The sequence below is a fragment of the Eurosta solidaginis genome, chromosome 1 (genome assembly GCF_040869045.1).
Source record: "Eurosta solidaginis isolate ZX-2024a chromosome 1, ASM4086904v1, whole genome shotgun sequence".
In the NCBI taxonomy this organism is placed as follows: Eukaryota; Metazoa; Arthropoda; class Insecta; order Diptera; family Tephritidae; genus Eurosta; species Eurosta solidaginis.
In genome coordinates, this window is record NC_090319.1 from 230,200,228 (window position 1) to 230,215,388 (window position 15,161).

Sequence of the window (15,161 nt, forward strand, 5' to 3'; positions counted from 1 at the left end):
CTTCTTAAAAAATCCTTGCGCAATTTCTGGATGGCTGCATCAAATATGCGAAGAGCTCTTCCGTTGCTTATGATATATTTTTCGACTTAAAGAATATTGTGGTTGTTGTTGTTGTTGTATTAACAGTGAGAATATTGTGGTAGAATGTAAATACATATTGTAACGAATTTACTAGCAAATCCTCTTATTTGCCCTTTTGCTAAGTTCGTATCGCTAAACTGTTGAATAAATAACTCCAATATTGAGTAATGGAAAAGTGGCCTTTATTAAAGTACTTCACAATAACACTCAAACTGTGCAACGAATAGCTTGCTTAATAACCAAACTGATTGATAGTTCAAATGAAACTCTACTATTGCCCGCAAGATTGCGTGCTTAATCAATTATTTGCTGCCTTTTATACTCTCTGATTTCAATGTTCGCATCTTCTAGGCGCTTCCAGAATCTACTAGTTGCCATCAGCTCTCAAACTTCTCAGCTGTAACTACAATTGCACGATTTTATAGCTTCTCTCATTGCATACTTTCAGGAGTATCTCATATATATGAATGTGTTTGTGCACTGACGTTCCGCTACTCGTATACGTACATAGTACGTATGTATAGACGCAATTATTGTTTCGTTTATGTAGATACATAATGATTGAATTATTGATGTGAATTCGCGTCACTGCTTAGCATCGGCCTAGAGATAGCAGCACCCCTTAGTTTTGCTAATATTCGTAACACTGCCCTCCACTTAAGTCTGATCGTCCCGATCAGACAAATCTCCCGATATAAACGTCGCTAGCATCTCCAAATGTACCACTCTTCTACTCCGTGGTTTCCCAATGCTTTGTATGCGGTAGATGGTATCACTGATCTTCTTCACAACCTTGTACGGGCCTTCCCAACTGCACTGAAATTTGGCTGGAACACCTTTCCGCCGGTGAGGGTTGTTTAACAGTACCAAATCTCCCTCCAAGAAACCTTCCGAATTTTTGTTCTCATTGTACCTGCGTTTCATCTTACTACTCGTTATTCTTGATCGTTCCCTCGCACTCTGTGAATTTCTTCGCAGAGCTTGCACTTGACAGATTGACTTTGCATCATCATTATCGTTTGGACGTTTCACAACAGTAGTGCGCGCTGGCTTGAAACCACCCTTACATTCTTTCTGAAAAATTCTTTCAGTCGTTTTAGTGCGTCCATTAGGGTTTGTCAATGCCAGTGTTTTTCTCGCAGGTACTTTTGATTTCGCTTTACTTGGCCCATTCGATCCATCAACCTTTGCTCGATCTACTTTCCTTGACTTTCGTGGTCTCTGTCGAATCTCCTCCACCAGCACTCGCTTACTGCTGAACCCTTTTTCCAAACTGAAGTTAAGTGGCATATCTTGTTTCTCATATCGAGAGAGGTGTCAAATGACGCGTCTTGACATCAGTATTGGTAATCCGAAGGCGCAAAAAAAAATTTTAACTCGTTCAAAAGATATTAACGAAAAACCGAAAAATGACCCGCGGGTCCCTCCCACCCCCGGTTTCGGACAAAACTATATCCGCGCAAAACACTTATGTTCACAATTTTTTTTGGTGGGTAACCAACATTACAACAACCACATGAAAACCGCCAACTTCAACTGCAAATATCTCCGAAGAGAGATACAATTTTTCTTTTCCGCCTTCGCATTATTGTTGTCGACGTCAATACGCGTCTTTTGACACCTCTCGATATTTTTGGTAGCGTATTAGCAGTCGACTCCTCAACTAGACTTTTACCCCCGGCTATTATATGGGATTGCATATGTGTATTTGTAAAGCATATTTTGGTAATTCTATACGACAGCATGACACTGCTAATACGCGTCCAAAAATATCGAATGATGTGTCAAAAGACGCGTATTGAACTCGACAACAATAATCCGAATACGGAAAGGACAAATTTTAAGTCCTTAAAGATATATTAACAAAAAACCGAAAATTGAAGCACGGGTCCCTTCGAAACCGGGGGTGGGATCCATAGTATTTTTGCGCAGTACCTTTCTGCGTTGCCGGCCTTCGGCCGCGCTTATAAAACATGGTAATTCTATACGACAGCATGACACTGCTAATACGCGTCCAAAAATATCGAGAGAGGTGTCAAAAGACACATATTAAACTCGACAACAATAATCCGAATACGGAAAAGAAAAATTTTAAGTCGTTCAAAAGATATTGTAACAAATTTAGTGAAACTCCGCTTATTTTACACTTTCTACTAACGCTCGTATCGCTAAATTGTTGAATAAATAACTCTAATATTCAATAATGCAAAATGGCCTTTATTAAAGTACTTCACAAGAACACTGATACTTCACAACCAATAGCTTTCTTAAATCAAACTGATCGCTCATGCCACAGCTGGTGCTGCTTTTATACTCTTCGGTTTCCTCGTTGGCTTATTTCTAAGCGTTTCTCCTTCTAGAATTTACTAGTTCGTTGAAGATTGCATACTTTTGTGAGTATCTCATTTTGGTTCGTGGTTTACCAATGGTTTGCATGCGGTAAACTACATCGTTGATCCGTTTTACAACTTTGAATGGGCCTTCCCAGTTACACTGCAATTTCGGGGACAAACCTTTTTCCCAGTTGTGGGTTGTATAACAGCACCAATTCTCCTTCCTGAAAACCTTCCGAATTAATTGCTTTATCGTATCTGGCTTTCATCTTGTCACTCATAATCTTTGTTCGTTGCCTTATCAGATCGTGTATTTCCTCAGCTCTTCTTCCAAAACACCAGTGGATTTCTTGACATTCTCTCCGTATCGGCATCTATCCCAAACTTCAAATCAGCTGGCAGTCGAAGGTTATTGCCAAAAATTACTTTTGCAGGGGTGTGGCCCGTTGTCTCATGCACTGCTGATCGGTAAGCCATCAAGAATAATGGTATGCGGGTATTCCACTCTTTATGGAACTTGTCCACTACCTTTCTTAAGTGCTGCTCCAATGTTCTATTGAATCGTTCCACCATACCATCGGACTGAGGATGCAATGCAGTTGTCCGTGTTTTTCGAATGCCCAATGATTTACACATTTCCTGGAACACAGCTGATTCGAAATTCCTGCCTTGGTCAGAATGTAACTCCATTGGTACACCATACCTTGCAACTCAATTGTTTATAAACACTTCTGCTCCTGTTTCCGCTTCTTGATTTGCGATTGGGTATACCTCTGGCCATTTGCTGAAATAATCCATAACTACCAGTACATATTTGTTTCCGCCGTTGCTAGTAGGAAATGTACCGGCGACATCCATAGCGATCCTTTCAAATGGCGCACCTGAGTTATATTGCTTCATCAGGCCATGAATTCGGGTTTTGGGCCCTTTCGCTCTGCTGCAAACGTCGCACTTCGCAATCCAATCAGTGACCGACTGACGGCAACCAACCCAATAGAATCTCTGTTTAATCTTCTCGAGCGTCTTCGTTATTCCAAGATGACCTCCGCTTGGACCATTATGCAGCTCGTTGAGCACGTCAGGAATCCTCTTTCTGGGAACAACTATCAGTTTCTGCTTGCATTGACCTTCCTCACTCTCCTATACTCGATGCAAGCAACCCGATATCAATTCTAAACTGTTCTACTGTGCCCAGTATGACTTCGCAATGGAACTCTCTGTTGACATCTCTCTATTTGGTCTTTCGTTTCGTTCGAGCCCTTGCATACCATGTGACAGATCAGTATCTTCTAGCTGATACTTCCTTAGTTGTTCCTTGTCCCATTCATCCGTACATGTTATAGTCATTAGCCGGACATCTATAATGTCTTCTTTAGACTCGGCCTTTGAACAGTGCTTGCATTCCAAACTACATGGTCTTCGTGACATTGCATCAGCATTTCCATGGGTACTACCTTTTCGATACTCAATGGAAAAGTCATAGCTTTGTAGTCGCTCGATCCACCATGCCAATTGTCCTTCTGGATTACGGAACTGCAAGAGCCATCTTAACGCTGCGTGATCTGTCCTGCCGCGGAATCGCTGCCCGTAGAGGTACTTGTGAGAATGTTTAATGCACTCTACCAATGCCAACAGCTCTCTCCGTGTAACGCAATAGTTCCTCTCTGGTTTACCAATTGAACGGCTGTAATATGCAACTACCTTCTCCTATCCATCGACCAGTTGTGATAAAACGCTTCCTATAGCATATCCGCTCGCATCTGTATCTAGAATAAACGTTGCTCCTGGAATCGGATATGCCAACATTGGGGCAGTGCACAAACGCTCCTTCAATGTTTGGAACGCCACTTCTTCCATTCAAAAGCTTTATTTTTTCTTGTAAGCTCATGGAGGCTATGGGCTACGCTGGAAAAGTTTGGTACAAACCGGGGGTTATATGTGCATAGCCCAAGGAAACTTCTTAATTCCTGCAAGTTCTGTGGTCTTGGCCAATCCTTTACAGCTTCTTTCTTTTCATTCGCAGTGCAGATGCCCTCTGTGGTTACTTTATGACCCAAGTAACTAACTTGCTTCTTGAACAGAGAACACTTTTTGGGACTAACACCAGCTATTCTTTGGAAAATCTCCTCCAAGTTCTTCAGATGTTCTTCGAAGTTCTTTCCCAATACGATTTGTCGTATAGGTACACTAAGCATGTTTTCCAATGTAGTCCTTTCAGTACCTGATCCATGAGTCTTTCAAAAGTAGCTGGTGCATTACATAGTCCAAAAGGCATCAATGTCAATTGCCAAAGACCATCACCGACACTGAAGGCTGTTTCTCTTTATCTTCCTCCTTCACCTCAACTTGCCAGTAGCCGCTTTTCAAGTCCAGTGTGGAGAACCATTTTGTACCAGATAGCGAGTCCAGAGTGTCGTCAATTCTTGGCAATGGGTAGCTATCCTTTTTCGTAACGTCATTCAACTTCTGGTAGTCCACGCAAAACCTAATTTCTCCATCCTTCTTCTTTACAAGTACTACCGGTGAGCTCCATGGACTAGCTGATGGTTCGATGACGAGGCTGTCGCTCATTTCTTGTATGATTTGACTTACAACTTCCCGCTTCGCCAGTGGAACACTACGAGGAGCTTGGCGGATCGGCCTCGCATCTCCAGTGTCGATTTGATGTTTCACAACGTTGGTGCGGCCTGGTTTGGAGCCATCTTGGTCAAATATGTTCGCGTACTTCAGGAGCAGTTTTATGCCTTACTCCGATAGTCTTCCTCTAGTCGGAGGAATGCCGTAATGTCATTTGAAAGATCAGTATTACTAGTTGGAACGTGTTCCTGGGGCTGTTCACAGTTAATAACTACTTCAGCCTCTTGGCATCTTCCCAATATAGCTCCTTTGGTCAGTTTGGGTGGAGAATTGAACTAATTGAGTACTCTTACCAGAATATGTCTATCTTGTTTTCATAGCCAGGGGTTTTCCTACAAGTACGTTCGGTGCTGATTTGTTTACTGCTTCGAAAACCCACAATTTGTTTGTCCCACAATCTCCATCAACCTTTACCCAGATGACTGCTTCTGATTTTGTGGTAATTGCTGACTCTCTTCCACCAGCACTCGTTTACTGCTGTAGTCTCTCTCGTAGCCGAAATTAAGTGGCACTTCCATGTTCTTATATCTCATCGTCTTGCTTTGTATGTCGATCTTGATGCCTTGGTCGATTAAGAAGTCCACTCCAATTTTGATTTCATCAACAATCTCTGCCACTATAAAATTGTGTACTACCGTGATGTTCCCAATTGCGACTTCACATGCTACTTCTCCTAGAACCGTGGGGTCTTCTCCCGTGGCTGTACGCAATCTTGCTCCGTGCAATAGTTGTTGTTGTTGTTGACTAAACCCGCTCGAATGATGGAATGAGATGCACCCGTATCTACAGTCAGTAAACGTTCCTTTCCATCCACATGTCCTCCGACAGTAAGATTGTTTGACCTTCTTCCAATGGAGCCAGCTGTCGCCCCTTGAAGCTGACTCGCTTTAGTTTAACGATTGAGTGGACTTGGAGATTTGCTCACCTCCTTCAGCTCTGCGTTTACGTCCACCCACATTGTTGGAACTATTAGGACCGCTGCTGCAATGACGTGCAATGTGGCCTGGGTTGCCGCACTTGAAACATTTCATAACTCCAGAGTTTTTCTGTTGTGATCCCTTCAGTGCTTCCAAAATTGTGTCCACCCAATCTGGCCTTTCTACTTTCACACGATGGGCTTTGTACGCTGGCTTACTCAAAGGCAGTTTCCTGAGTCAGTGCATGGCATACCGTTTCAGCAAATGTTGGCTTTGGGTTCGCATATGTAGCTCGTTTCGTTTCGACATCCTGTATTCCATTTATAAAACTCTGGATTTTTACCCTCTCGGTGTATTCCACGGGTGCGTTGGCATTTGCTAGATGGGCCGATGCAAACTCCTGCAAAGTCTCATTCGATTTTTGGTATCGGTTTTGCAAGTCAATTTGGTATATCTGTTTCCTGTGTTCGCTTCCGTATCGCCTCTCTAGAGCGCTCATCAATGTTTCGTAGTTGTTCCGTTCGCACTCTGGAATTGTCTGTAAGATTTCAGCTGTAGGCCCTTTCAATGCAACGAACAGTGCAACAACTTTATCTTCAGCATTCCAGTTGTTCACTGCTGCGGTCTTCTCGAACTGTAGCTTAAAGACCTGGAAAGAAAGAGAACCATCAAAAGATGGAGTTTTTACCTTCGTATTACTCGCTGAAGCAGCCGGACGATTAAGTTGCAACTCCTGGATACGTCCTCCCAAAGCATCCACCTCGGCTTCGATTTTTTCAAACTGCATTATTTTCTCGTCCATATGCGCTTCCAGTTGTGCAGAAATCTGCGATGATACCTGTGCTGAAATGTGTGCCGACATTTCGGATATTCGTGCGTCTTGTGCTTCAATTTTAGATGTTATTTCTGACGAAATCTATGAGATACGTGTCTCCTGTGATTCCAGTTGGGATGCCGTATATGTCTTCTGCTCTTCCAGTTGAGATGCCATATATGTCTTCTGCTCTTCCTGTTTTGATGACATATTTGTGATGACATTTCTGTTATGCGTGCTTCCTGTGCTTCCATCTTGGATGTTACTGTCGATGTTTGTGCAGATATTGCAGCCAATATCATGTTCAAGTCTGGTAACTGCCTGCGATGTTTCGTTTTTCTCTTTAATTTTTGTTGTTTCATCGCCATCAAGATGAAAGACATACTCTTCTACGTTAAATCCTTCTGATTCCATTGCGTCTCGTAGTCGTGCCTGAAGTTCGAGTTTATTGCCGGTTATATTCAATCCACGGCTCTCCAACTCCTTCAGTTGCTGGATCTTCAATTCACTCCTTTTTGCCATGTCCTTGTTGTAACCAAAATTTTCGGAATTTATTCAACAATTCCTCTTCTGACACCAATTGTAACGAATTTAATGAAACTCCGCTTATTTTACACCTTCTACTAACGTTTGTATCGCTAAATTGTTGAATGAATAACTCTAATATTTTTCATGGCCTTTATTAAAGTACTTCACAATAACACTGATATTTCACAACCAATAGCTTGCTTAAATTAAACTGATTGCTCATGCCGCAGCTGGTGCTACTTTTATACTCTTCGGTGTCCTCGTTGGCATATTTCTAGGCGTTTCTTCTTCTAGAATTCACTAGTTCGCTGATGATTGCATACTTTTGTGAGTATCTCAGAAATATGCATGTGTATGTGTGAGAACTACTTTGCTGATGATTGCATACTTTTGTGAGTATCTCTCCGCTGCTGTATGTATGTACATATGTGTAGACATAATGATTGGTTTGTTTATTAAGATACAAGTGACTGCTTAGTATCGGCTTAGAGATGATAGTATCCCTTAGTGTTGCTAATATTCGTCACAATATTAACGAAAAACCGAAAAATTACCCACGGGTCCTTTCGAAACCGGGGGTGGGATCCATAGTATTTTTGCGCAGAACACTTTTCTGCCTTCGGCCGCGCTTATAAAAAATGGCAACTCTATACGACAGCATGACACTGCTAATACGCGTCCACTGCAAATATCTCCGGACAGAGATAAACAGACCAATTCTAAATATTCTCGCGGAATTTTGTTCTCGCGGATTTTTTTATTCCCGCGGAAAAATTCTTTTCTCCTAGGGAGAAGAATAATTGGGGAATAGGAATTTCGAATTTTCGAAGTCAGCTGTTTTGTCGATTGAAATTTCGTTGCGAATTTCTTATTTTGTTTAAAAAATTGTAAAGTTTAATTATTGTTGCCAATTTGTTTGAAATTAAGAAATAGGGTATAAACAATGCACATTATTGCATTTCATGTGGTATTCACTGAAATGAGTAATGAATTGGTGCCACAGCAACATCAACAGAGGAGCATAAGAAGACCGGCGGGATAACACAAATCCGCCGGAGTTGCCTGCATTCATTCTGCAAAGCAATTTTCTGGCGGCCAAGTCGAGTTGAGTTCGCCTTTCGCCATATGCCAAAATTTATTTAAGCCTTCTTAAAAAATCCTTGCGCAATTTCTGGATGGCTGCATCAAATATGCGAAGAGCTCTTCCGTTGCTTATGATATATTTTTCGACTTAAAGAATATTGTGGTTGTTGTTGTTGTTGTATTAACAGTGAGAATATTGTGGTAGAATGTAAATACATATTGTAACGAATTTACTAGCAAATCCTCTTATTTGCCCTTTTGCTAAGTTCGTATCGCTAAACTGTTGAATAAATAACTCCAATATTGAATAATGGAAAAGTGGCCTTTATTAAAGTACTTCACAATAACACTCAAACTGTGCAACGAATAGCTTGCTTAATAACCAAACTGATTGATAGTTCAAATGAAACTCTACTATTGCCCGCCAGATTGCGTGCTTAATCAATTATTTGCTGCCTTTTATACTCTCTGATTTCAATGTTCGCATCTTCTAGGCGCTCCCAGAATCTACTAGTTGGCATCAGCTCTCAAACTTCTCAGCTGTAACTACAATTGCACGATTTGATAGCTTCTCTCATTGCATACTTTCAGGAGTATCTCATATATATGAATGTGTTTGTGCACTGACTTTCCGCTGCTCGTATACGTACATGGTACGTATGTATAGACGCAATTATTGTTTCGTTTATGTAGATACATAATGATTGAATTATTGATGTGAATTCGCGTCACTGCTTAGCATCGGCCTAGAGATAGCAGAATCCCTTAGTTTTGCTAATATTCGTAACACTGCCCTCCACTTAAGTCTGATCGTCCCGATCAGACAAATCTCCCGATCTAAACGTCGCTAGCATCTCCAAATGTACCACTCTTCTACTCCGTGGTTTCCCAATGCTTTGTATGCGGTAGATGGTATCACTGATCTTCTTCACAACCTTGTACGGGCCTTCCCAACTGCACTGAAATTTGGCTGGAACACCTTTCCGCCGGTGAGGGTTGTTTAACAGTACCAAATCTCCCTCCAAGAAACCTTCCGAATTTTTGTTCTCATTGTACCTGCGTTTCATCTTACTACTCGTTATTCTTGATCGTTCCCTCGCACTCTGTTGTTTGGCCAATGAATTTCTTCGCAGAGCTTGCACTTGACAGATTGACTTTGCATCATCATTATCGTTTGGACGTTTCACAACAGTAGTGCGCGCTGGCTTGAAACCACCCTTACATTCTTTCTGAAAAATTCTTTCAGTCGTTTTAGTGCGTCCATTAGGGTTTGTCAATGCCAGTGTTTTTCTCGCAGGTACTTTTGATTTCGCTTTATTTGGCCCATTCGATCCATCAACCTTTGCTCGATCTACTTTCCTTGACTTTCGTGGTCTCTGTCGAATCTCCTCCACCAGCATTCGCTTACTGCTGAACCCTTTTTCCAAACTGAAGTTAAGTGGCACATCTTGTTTCTCATAACGCATCACCCTTCTCTGCATATCGATCTTGATGCCATGGTCAACCAAGAAATCCACTCCCAATATAACTTCATCAACAATCTCCGCCACAACGAATTTGTGTAAAACCATGACCTTCCCAATTAAGACTTCACAGATCACTTCTCCCCGGACTTGGTTATACTCGCCAGTGACCGGGACGCAACCTCGCTCCAGGTAATGGCTTTACTCTCCTGTAGACCAAATCAGATCGAATCAAGGAATGAGATGCGCCCGTATCGACAGTCAGTACACGTTCTTTGCCATCCACATTTCCTCTGGCGTTAAGACTACTCGATTTTCTTCCAATTTGCGAGACAGATATCGCAGGGCAGCTGGAGCTAGCTCTCGATTTTTACATCTGGCACGCTGTTGCTCATCTCCCCCCATTTTGCGTTTACGGCCACCCAAGTTGGAACTACCAGGGCCGGTGCTGCAATGACGTGCAATGTGACTTGGGTTACCGCACTTGAAACACTTCATAACTCCGGCATTTTTCTGTTGTAACCCCTTCAGTGCTTCCAAAATTGTGTATACCCAATCTGGCCTTTCCACTTCCACGCGATGAGCTTCGTATGCGGGCTTACTCAAAAGTGACGCTGTTTCCTGAGTCAGTGCATGGGATACCGTTTCTGTAAATATGCGTTTTGGGTTTGCATATGTCGCTTGCTTCGTTTCTACGTCCCGTATGCCATTTATAAAACTCTGGATTTTTACCCTCTCGGTGTACTCTACGGGTGCGTCCGCATTTGCCAAATGAGCCAACCTTTCAACATCCGAAGCAAACTCCTGTAATGTCTCATTTGCTTTTTGGTAGCGGTTTTGCAATTCTATTTGGTAGATCTGTTTCCTGTGTTCGCTTCCGTATCTTCGTTCTACAGCAGCCATCAATGCTTCGTAACTGTTACGTTCGTACTCTGGGATGGTCTGTAGGATCTCAGCAGCTGGTCCTTTTAAAGCCACGAACAATGCTGCAACTTTATCTTCGGCATTCCTGTTGTTCGCTGCCGACGTCTTCTCAAATTGAAGCTTAAATGCCTGGAAAGGAACAGAACCATATAACGTTGATGATTTTACCTTCAGAGTAGACGCTGAAGTGATTGGACGGTTCAATTGTAACTCCTGAATCCGATCTTTCAAAGCATCTATCTCAGCCTCCATTTTATCTTGTCGTTCACTAAAACCCTCCAACTGCGATGATATGCGATCCTCTTGCGCTTTCAACTGCTGAGCCAACTGAGATATCATATATGCCTTCTGTTCTTCCAGTTGAGATGCCATATTTGTGGATATTTGTGATGAAATTTCTGTTATACGTGTTTCTTGTGCTTCAATCTTGGATGTTATACGGTGCTCCTGCGACTCTAGTTGCGATGCTATATATGTCTTCTGTCCTTCCAGTTGAGATGACGTTTGCGACGACATTTCTCAAATACGCGTTTCTTGTGCTTCAATCTTCGATGTAATCTGTGTCGACATTTCTGAAGTACGCGTTTCTTGTGATTCCATTTGAGATGCCATATATGTCTTCTGTTCTGCCAGTTGAGATGACACTGTCGATGTTTGGGCAGATATTGCCACCAAAATCATGTTCAAGTCTGTGCTCGTAACTGTCTGCGATGTTTCGGTTTTCTCCTCAATTTTTGTTGTTGTCTCGTCGCCATCAGGATGAAAGACATCATCGTCCACATTAATTCCCTCTGACTCTATTACCTCTCGTAGCCGTGCTTGAAGTTCGACCTTATTGCCGGTTGTATTCAATCCACGGTTCTCCAACTCCTTTTTCAGTTGATGGATCCTTAATTCACTTAACTTTGCCATGTCCAAGATGTATTCGCAATCTTCGGAATTTATTCAACAATTCCTCTTCTGACACCAATTGTAACGAATTTACCAGCAAATCCTCTTATTTGCCCTTTTGCTAAGTTCGTATCGCTAAACTGTTGAATAAATAACTCCAATATTGAATAATGGAAAAATGGCCTTTATTAAAGTAATTCACAATAACACTTATACTTTGCAACTAGCTTGCTTAACAACCAAACTGATTCATAGTTCAAATGAAACTCTACTATTGCCCGCCAGATTGCGTGCTTAATCAATAACTGCTTCATAGCTCAACTCAAAACTGAATTCCAGCGCCTCTACATTTGCTGCCTTTTATACTCTCTGATTTCAACGTTCGCATCTTCTAGGCCTTCCTGAATCTACTACTTGCCATCAGCTCTCAAACTTCTCAGCTGTAACTACAATTGCACGATTTTATAGCTTCTCTCATTGCATACTTTCAGGAGTATCTCAGATATATGCATGTGTTTGTGAATTGACTTTCCGCTGCTCGTATACGTACATTGTACATATGTGTAGACGCAATTATTGTTTCGTTTATGTAGATACATAATGATTGAATTATTGATGTGAATTCACGTCACTGCTTAGCATCGGCCTAGAGATAGCAGCACCTCTTAGTTTTGCTAATATTCGTAACACTATTTTAGCACAAATTTGTACAAATAAGTGTTCTTTCTTAAAGTAACCAATTTCCTTTAACTATTTTGATGCATTCCCTTTAATTTAACTAGTGAAAAAACTCCTATGAAATGGCAGAGAAATCTCCCTCTCCCTCACATTCATAATACCTACTTTTCTCCCATAACCGGTTTCCGCTTTTTCGAACATTGTTCAGAATAGGAGGAAAGGGGGAAGTGAAAAAACTCACAAGGAATTTTTTTTTAGAATACGAGGAATGGGAGAAGGGAAAAAACTCGCACGGAATTTTCGTTTAAAATTGGGCTGAAAATTTGTTTTTCCGTATTCGGAATATTGTTGTCGAGGTCAATACGCGTCTTTTGACACCTCTCTCGATATTTTTGGACGTGTATTAGCAGTGTCATGCTGTCGTATAGAATTACCCATATTTTTAAGATACTAGGGGGAATCATTAAAGCATATCAATTTATAAGGTGTAAAATTATATCCATTTACACACGCTGTTATACGAACGCACCTAGTAATATTATTGATAAACTTAATTGTCGATCAGCTGTATTATTGCCAAAAAAAGTTTCTGATTGTTATACAAATTAAAAAATGCCAAGATTAAGTAAAAAATCAAAACTAAAATGTCTTTACTAAGATATTCTTGTAAATGACTTGCTGATGTTGGAGATCTCTGATGAAAATGACGGCTGTTATGTTTGCAAGGTTGCATTCTTTTGAGTTTATCGCGTTTACACCATGAAATGTGTGCGTAAATTTAGACAAATTGTGTAAATGATTTTTCATACAAAATTTGACAGTTCGTTTACGCACTAGATAAATTTATACGTTTACACACTTTATAAGGCATTTATACGATTAAATGAGTGCCCCTACTGCATACTATTAATAAATGAAATAATTTTCTATTACTCTCTATTTTATTCCACAAGTTCGAGTACAATGAGAGCGGTGGGCAATTAGCTGAACCTTCAGAGGAAGAGTATGATGCTCTTAACGATGAAACTTTTGGATCTGCCACAAATGGTGACTGGGAAGCAGCTCACGAGAACATGGTGCGGCTTACAGATCATGTAGGATCGCCAAAGTCGTCGCCTTCGAAATCAAATATAATCTCAACAAAACAAGTGGTTAAATTAATAGATTCTGATTTAGACTTAAATCTCTCTGAAATGAAATTGGACGACGTCGAAATGGATTTCGACGATGTCGAAAGTTTTGACGAGTCATCTGGGATTAGATTAGATCCAAGCGTTTGGGCTTCTGCTCCCTGTAGTAGTTCGTTAGTATTTGATAGCCGGGCAACATACTTTCAAGGTAAATAGCTTATGTTCCATTAGTGCACTATTAACGATTCCGGGTAAAACATAAAATGTTTGTCTTTTATCAAAACTTTCACTTCAGTGTTGTTGTTGTATTAACGCTAAAGACACTCCCCTTTGATCGGTTGCACCTATTGGATGGGGCGAAGCACTGCTACAACAAAAACAACAACAGTAACGCTCCCCGAAGATTTTGGGAAGTGTTATCGATGTTGATGGTCCTTTGCTGGATATAGATCCGGTACGTTGCGGTAACAAAGCACGATTAAGGTACTAGCCCGACCATCTCGGGAACAATTAATATGACCACATTAAACCTTCTAGTCCATACCGCCTTCCTCCCCTATTTCCATGGGGAACTTGGGGTCGCCAGAGCCTCGCCTCGCGTAAGTGAGGTTGACAATTGGGTTGCGGAAGCTTTGAAGCTATAAAGCTTTGTATTGCGCTTATCAAGCCATTGAATCCCCTTTCACTTCCGTAAAGTAATTAATCATAGTAGTCAAATAAATTGTTGTTAAAGTTTAGGCATTTTCTTCATCCGATGGAAAATACGTCACAAAACTGCCCATTTTTCCGAAGAATTGGATCAGATCCACTTTGATATTTAGTTTAGAGTTAAAGTAAACAACGGGGCTAACCCGGCTGGTTGAGTGACGGAAACCCCTCTGGGCAAAAAAAAAAATTATTTTATTGCATGTAAAATTTAGAAGCCCCAGGAAGATGAAAAATTTAGTTTTGGCATCTAGGAGAATCCCTTGTCAAAATATGGTGCACTAATGGAAAATTTTACCACATGCTTCGTTACTCGCGGAAAAAAGTAGCACAGCTCGTTATATGTGTGGGAGACTAGCACAGTTGATTGTTTCCGTGGAAGACAAACGCATTTCGGTTCTCTGTGAGGAAAACTGACGTTTCGTTAATTTGCTGTGAAAAATTACGCTATTGAAACGTGCGAGTCTTCCATGCAAACAAACGAAATGTAGAAGTTCCCCACATAGAGCAGCGATATGTATTAATTTTTTCACACGAGCACGAACTTTGTTAGTCTTCAATACAATTAACGAACTGATATACTTTCCGCGCGGAAATAACAGTATTATTGTTTGTTTAGGTGCTGGGACCTTAAACCAGTCACATCAGCTTATACAATATCAACAGGCACTTCCAAACTCTACACATGGCACATACAATATTACTTCTAATCCCAATTTTTGCACATTGGAAGATATTGAGAAAAATTTAATAATAGAGCAAACCATACGCAAGCAGTTAGCACCGCCTCCTACTTATTCACAAGAACATCAGAAAAACATTGCACAGTATAATTGTCCATTGAAACAGGTCTTAAAGACGAACTCGGTGCATACTTCACAGCAGCAACAAATATCTCCTCATCAGCAAAACTTGCAGAAACAAACGCAATTTTCCCAATTCAAAGGTATTAAGTAATACCATATCGCGAAGGTGAT

The 15,161-nt window shown here is 41.0% G+C and overlaps 1 protein-coding gene across 4 annotated transcripts in view; it reads left to right on the plus strand.

The window, feature by feature from the left end:
• The window catches only part of Patr-1 (Protein associated with topo II related - 1), a 308,440-nt gene that overhangs the window by 57,630 nt on the left and 235,649 nt on the right, over positions 1-15,161 (plus strand). For all 4 annotated transcript variants that reach the window (XR_010948786.1, XM_067760228.1, XM_067760230.1 and 1 more), the window contains exons 2-3: positions 13,303-13,687; positions 14,804-15,130. Coding sequence is in view for 3 of the 4 variants with exons in the window: in XM_067760228.1 (XP_067616329.1) it covers positions 13,303-13,687; positions 14,804-15,130 (712 nt within the window). In the remaining variant the exon portion in view is untranslated. The remainder of the gene's footprint in view (positions 1-13,302; positions 13,688-14,803; positions 15,131-15,161) is intronic.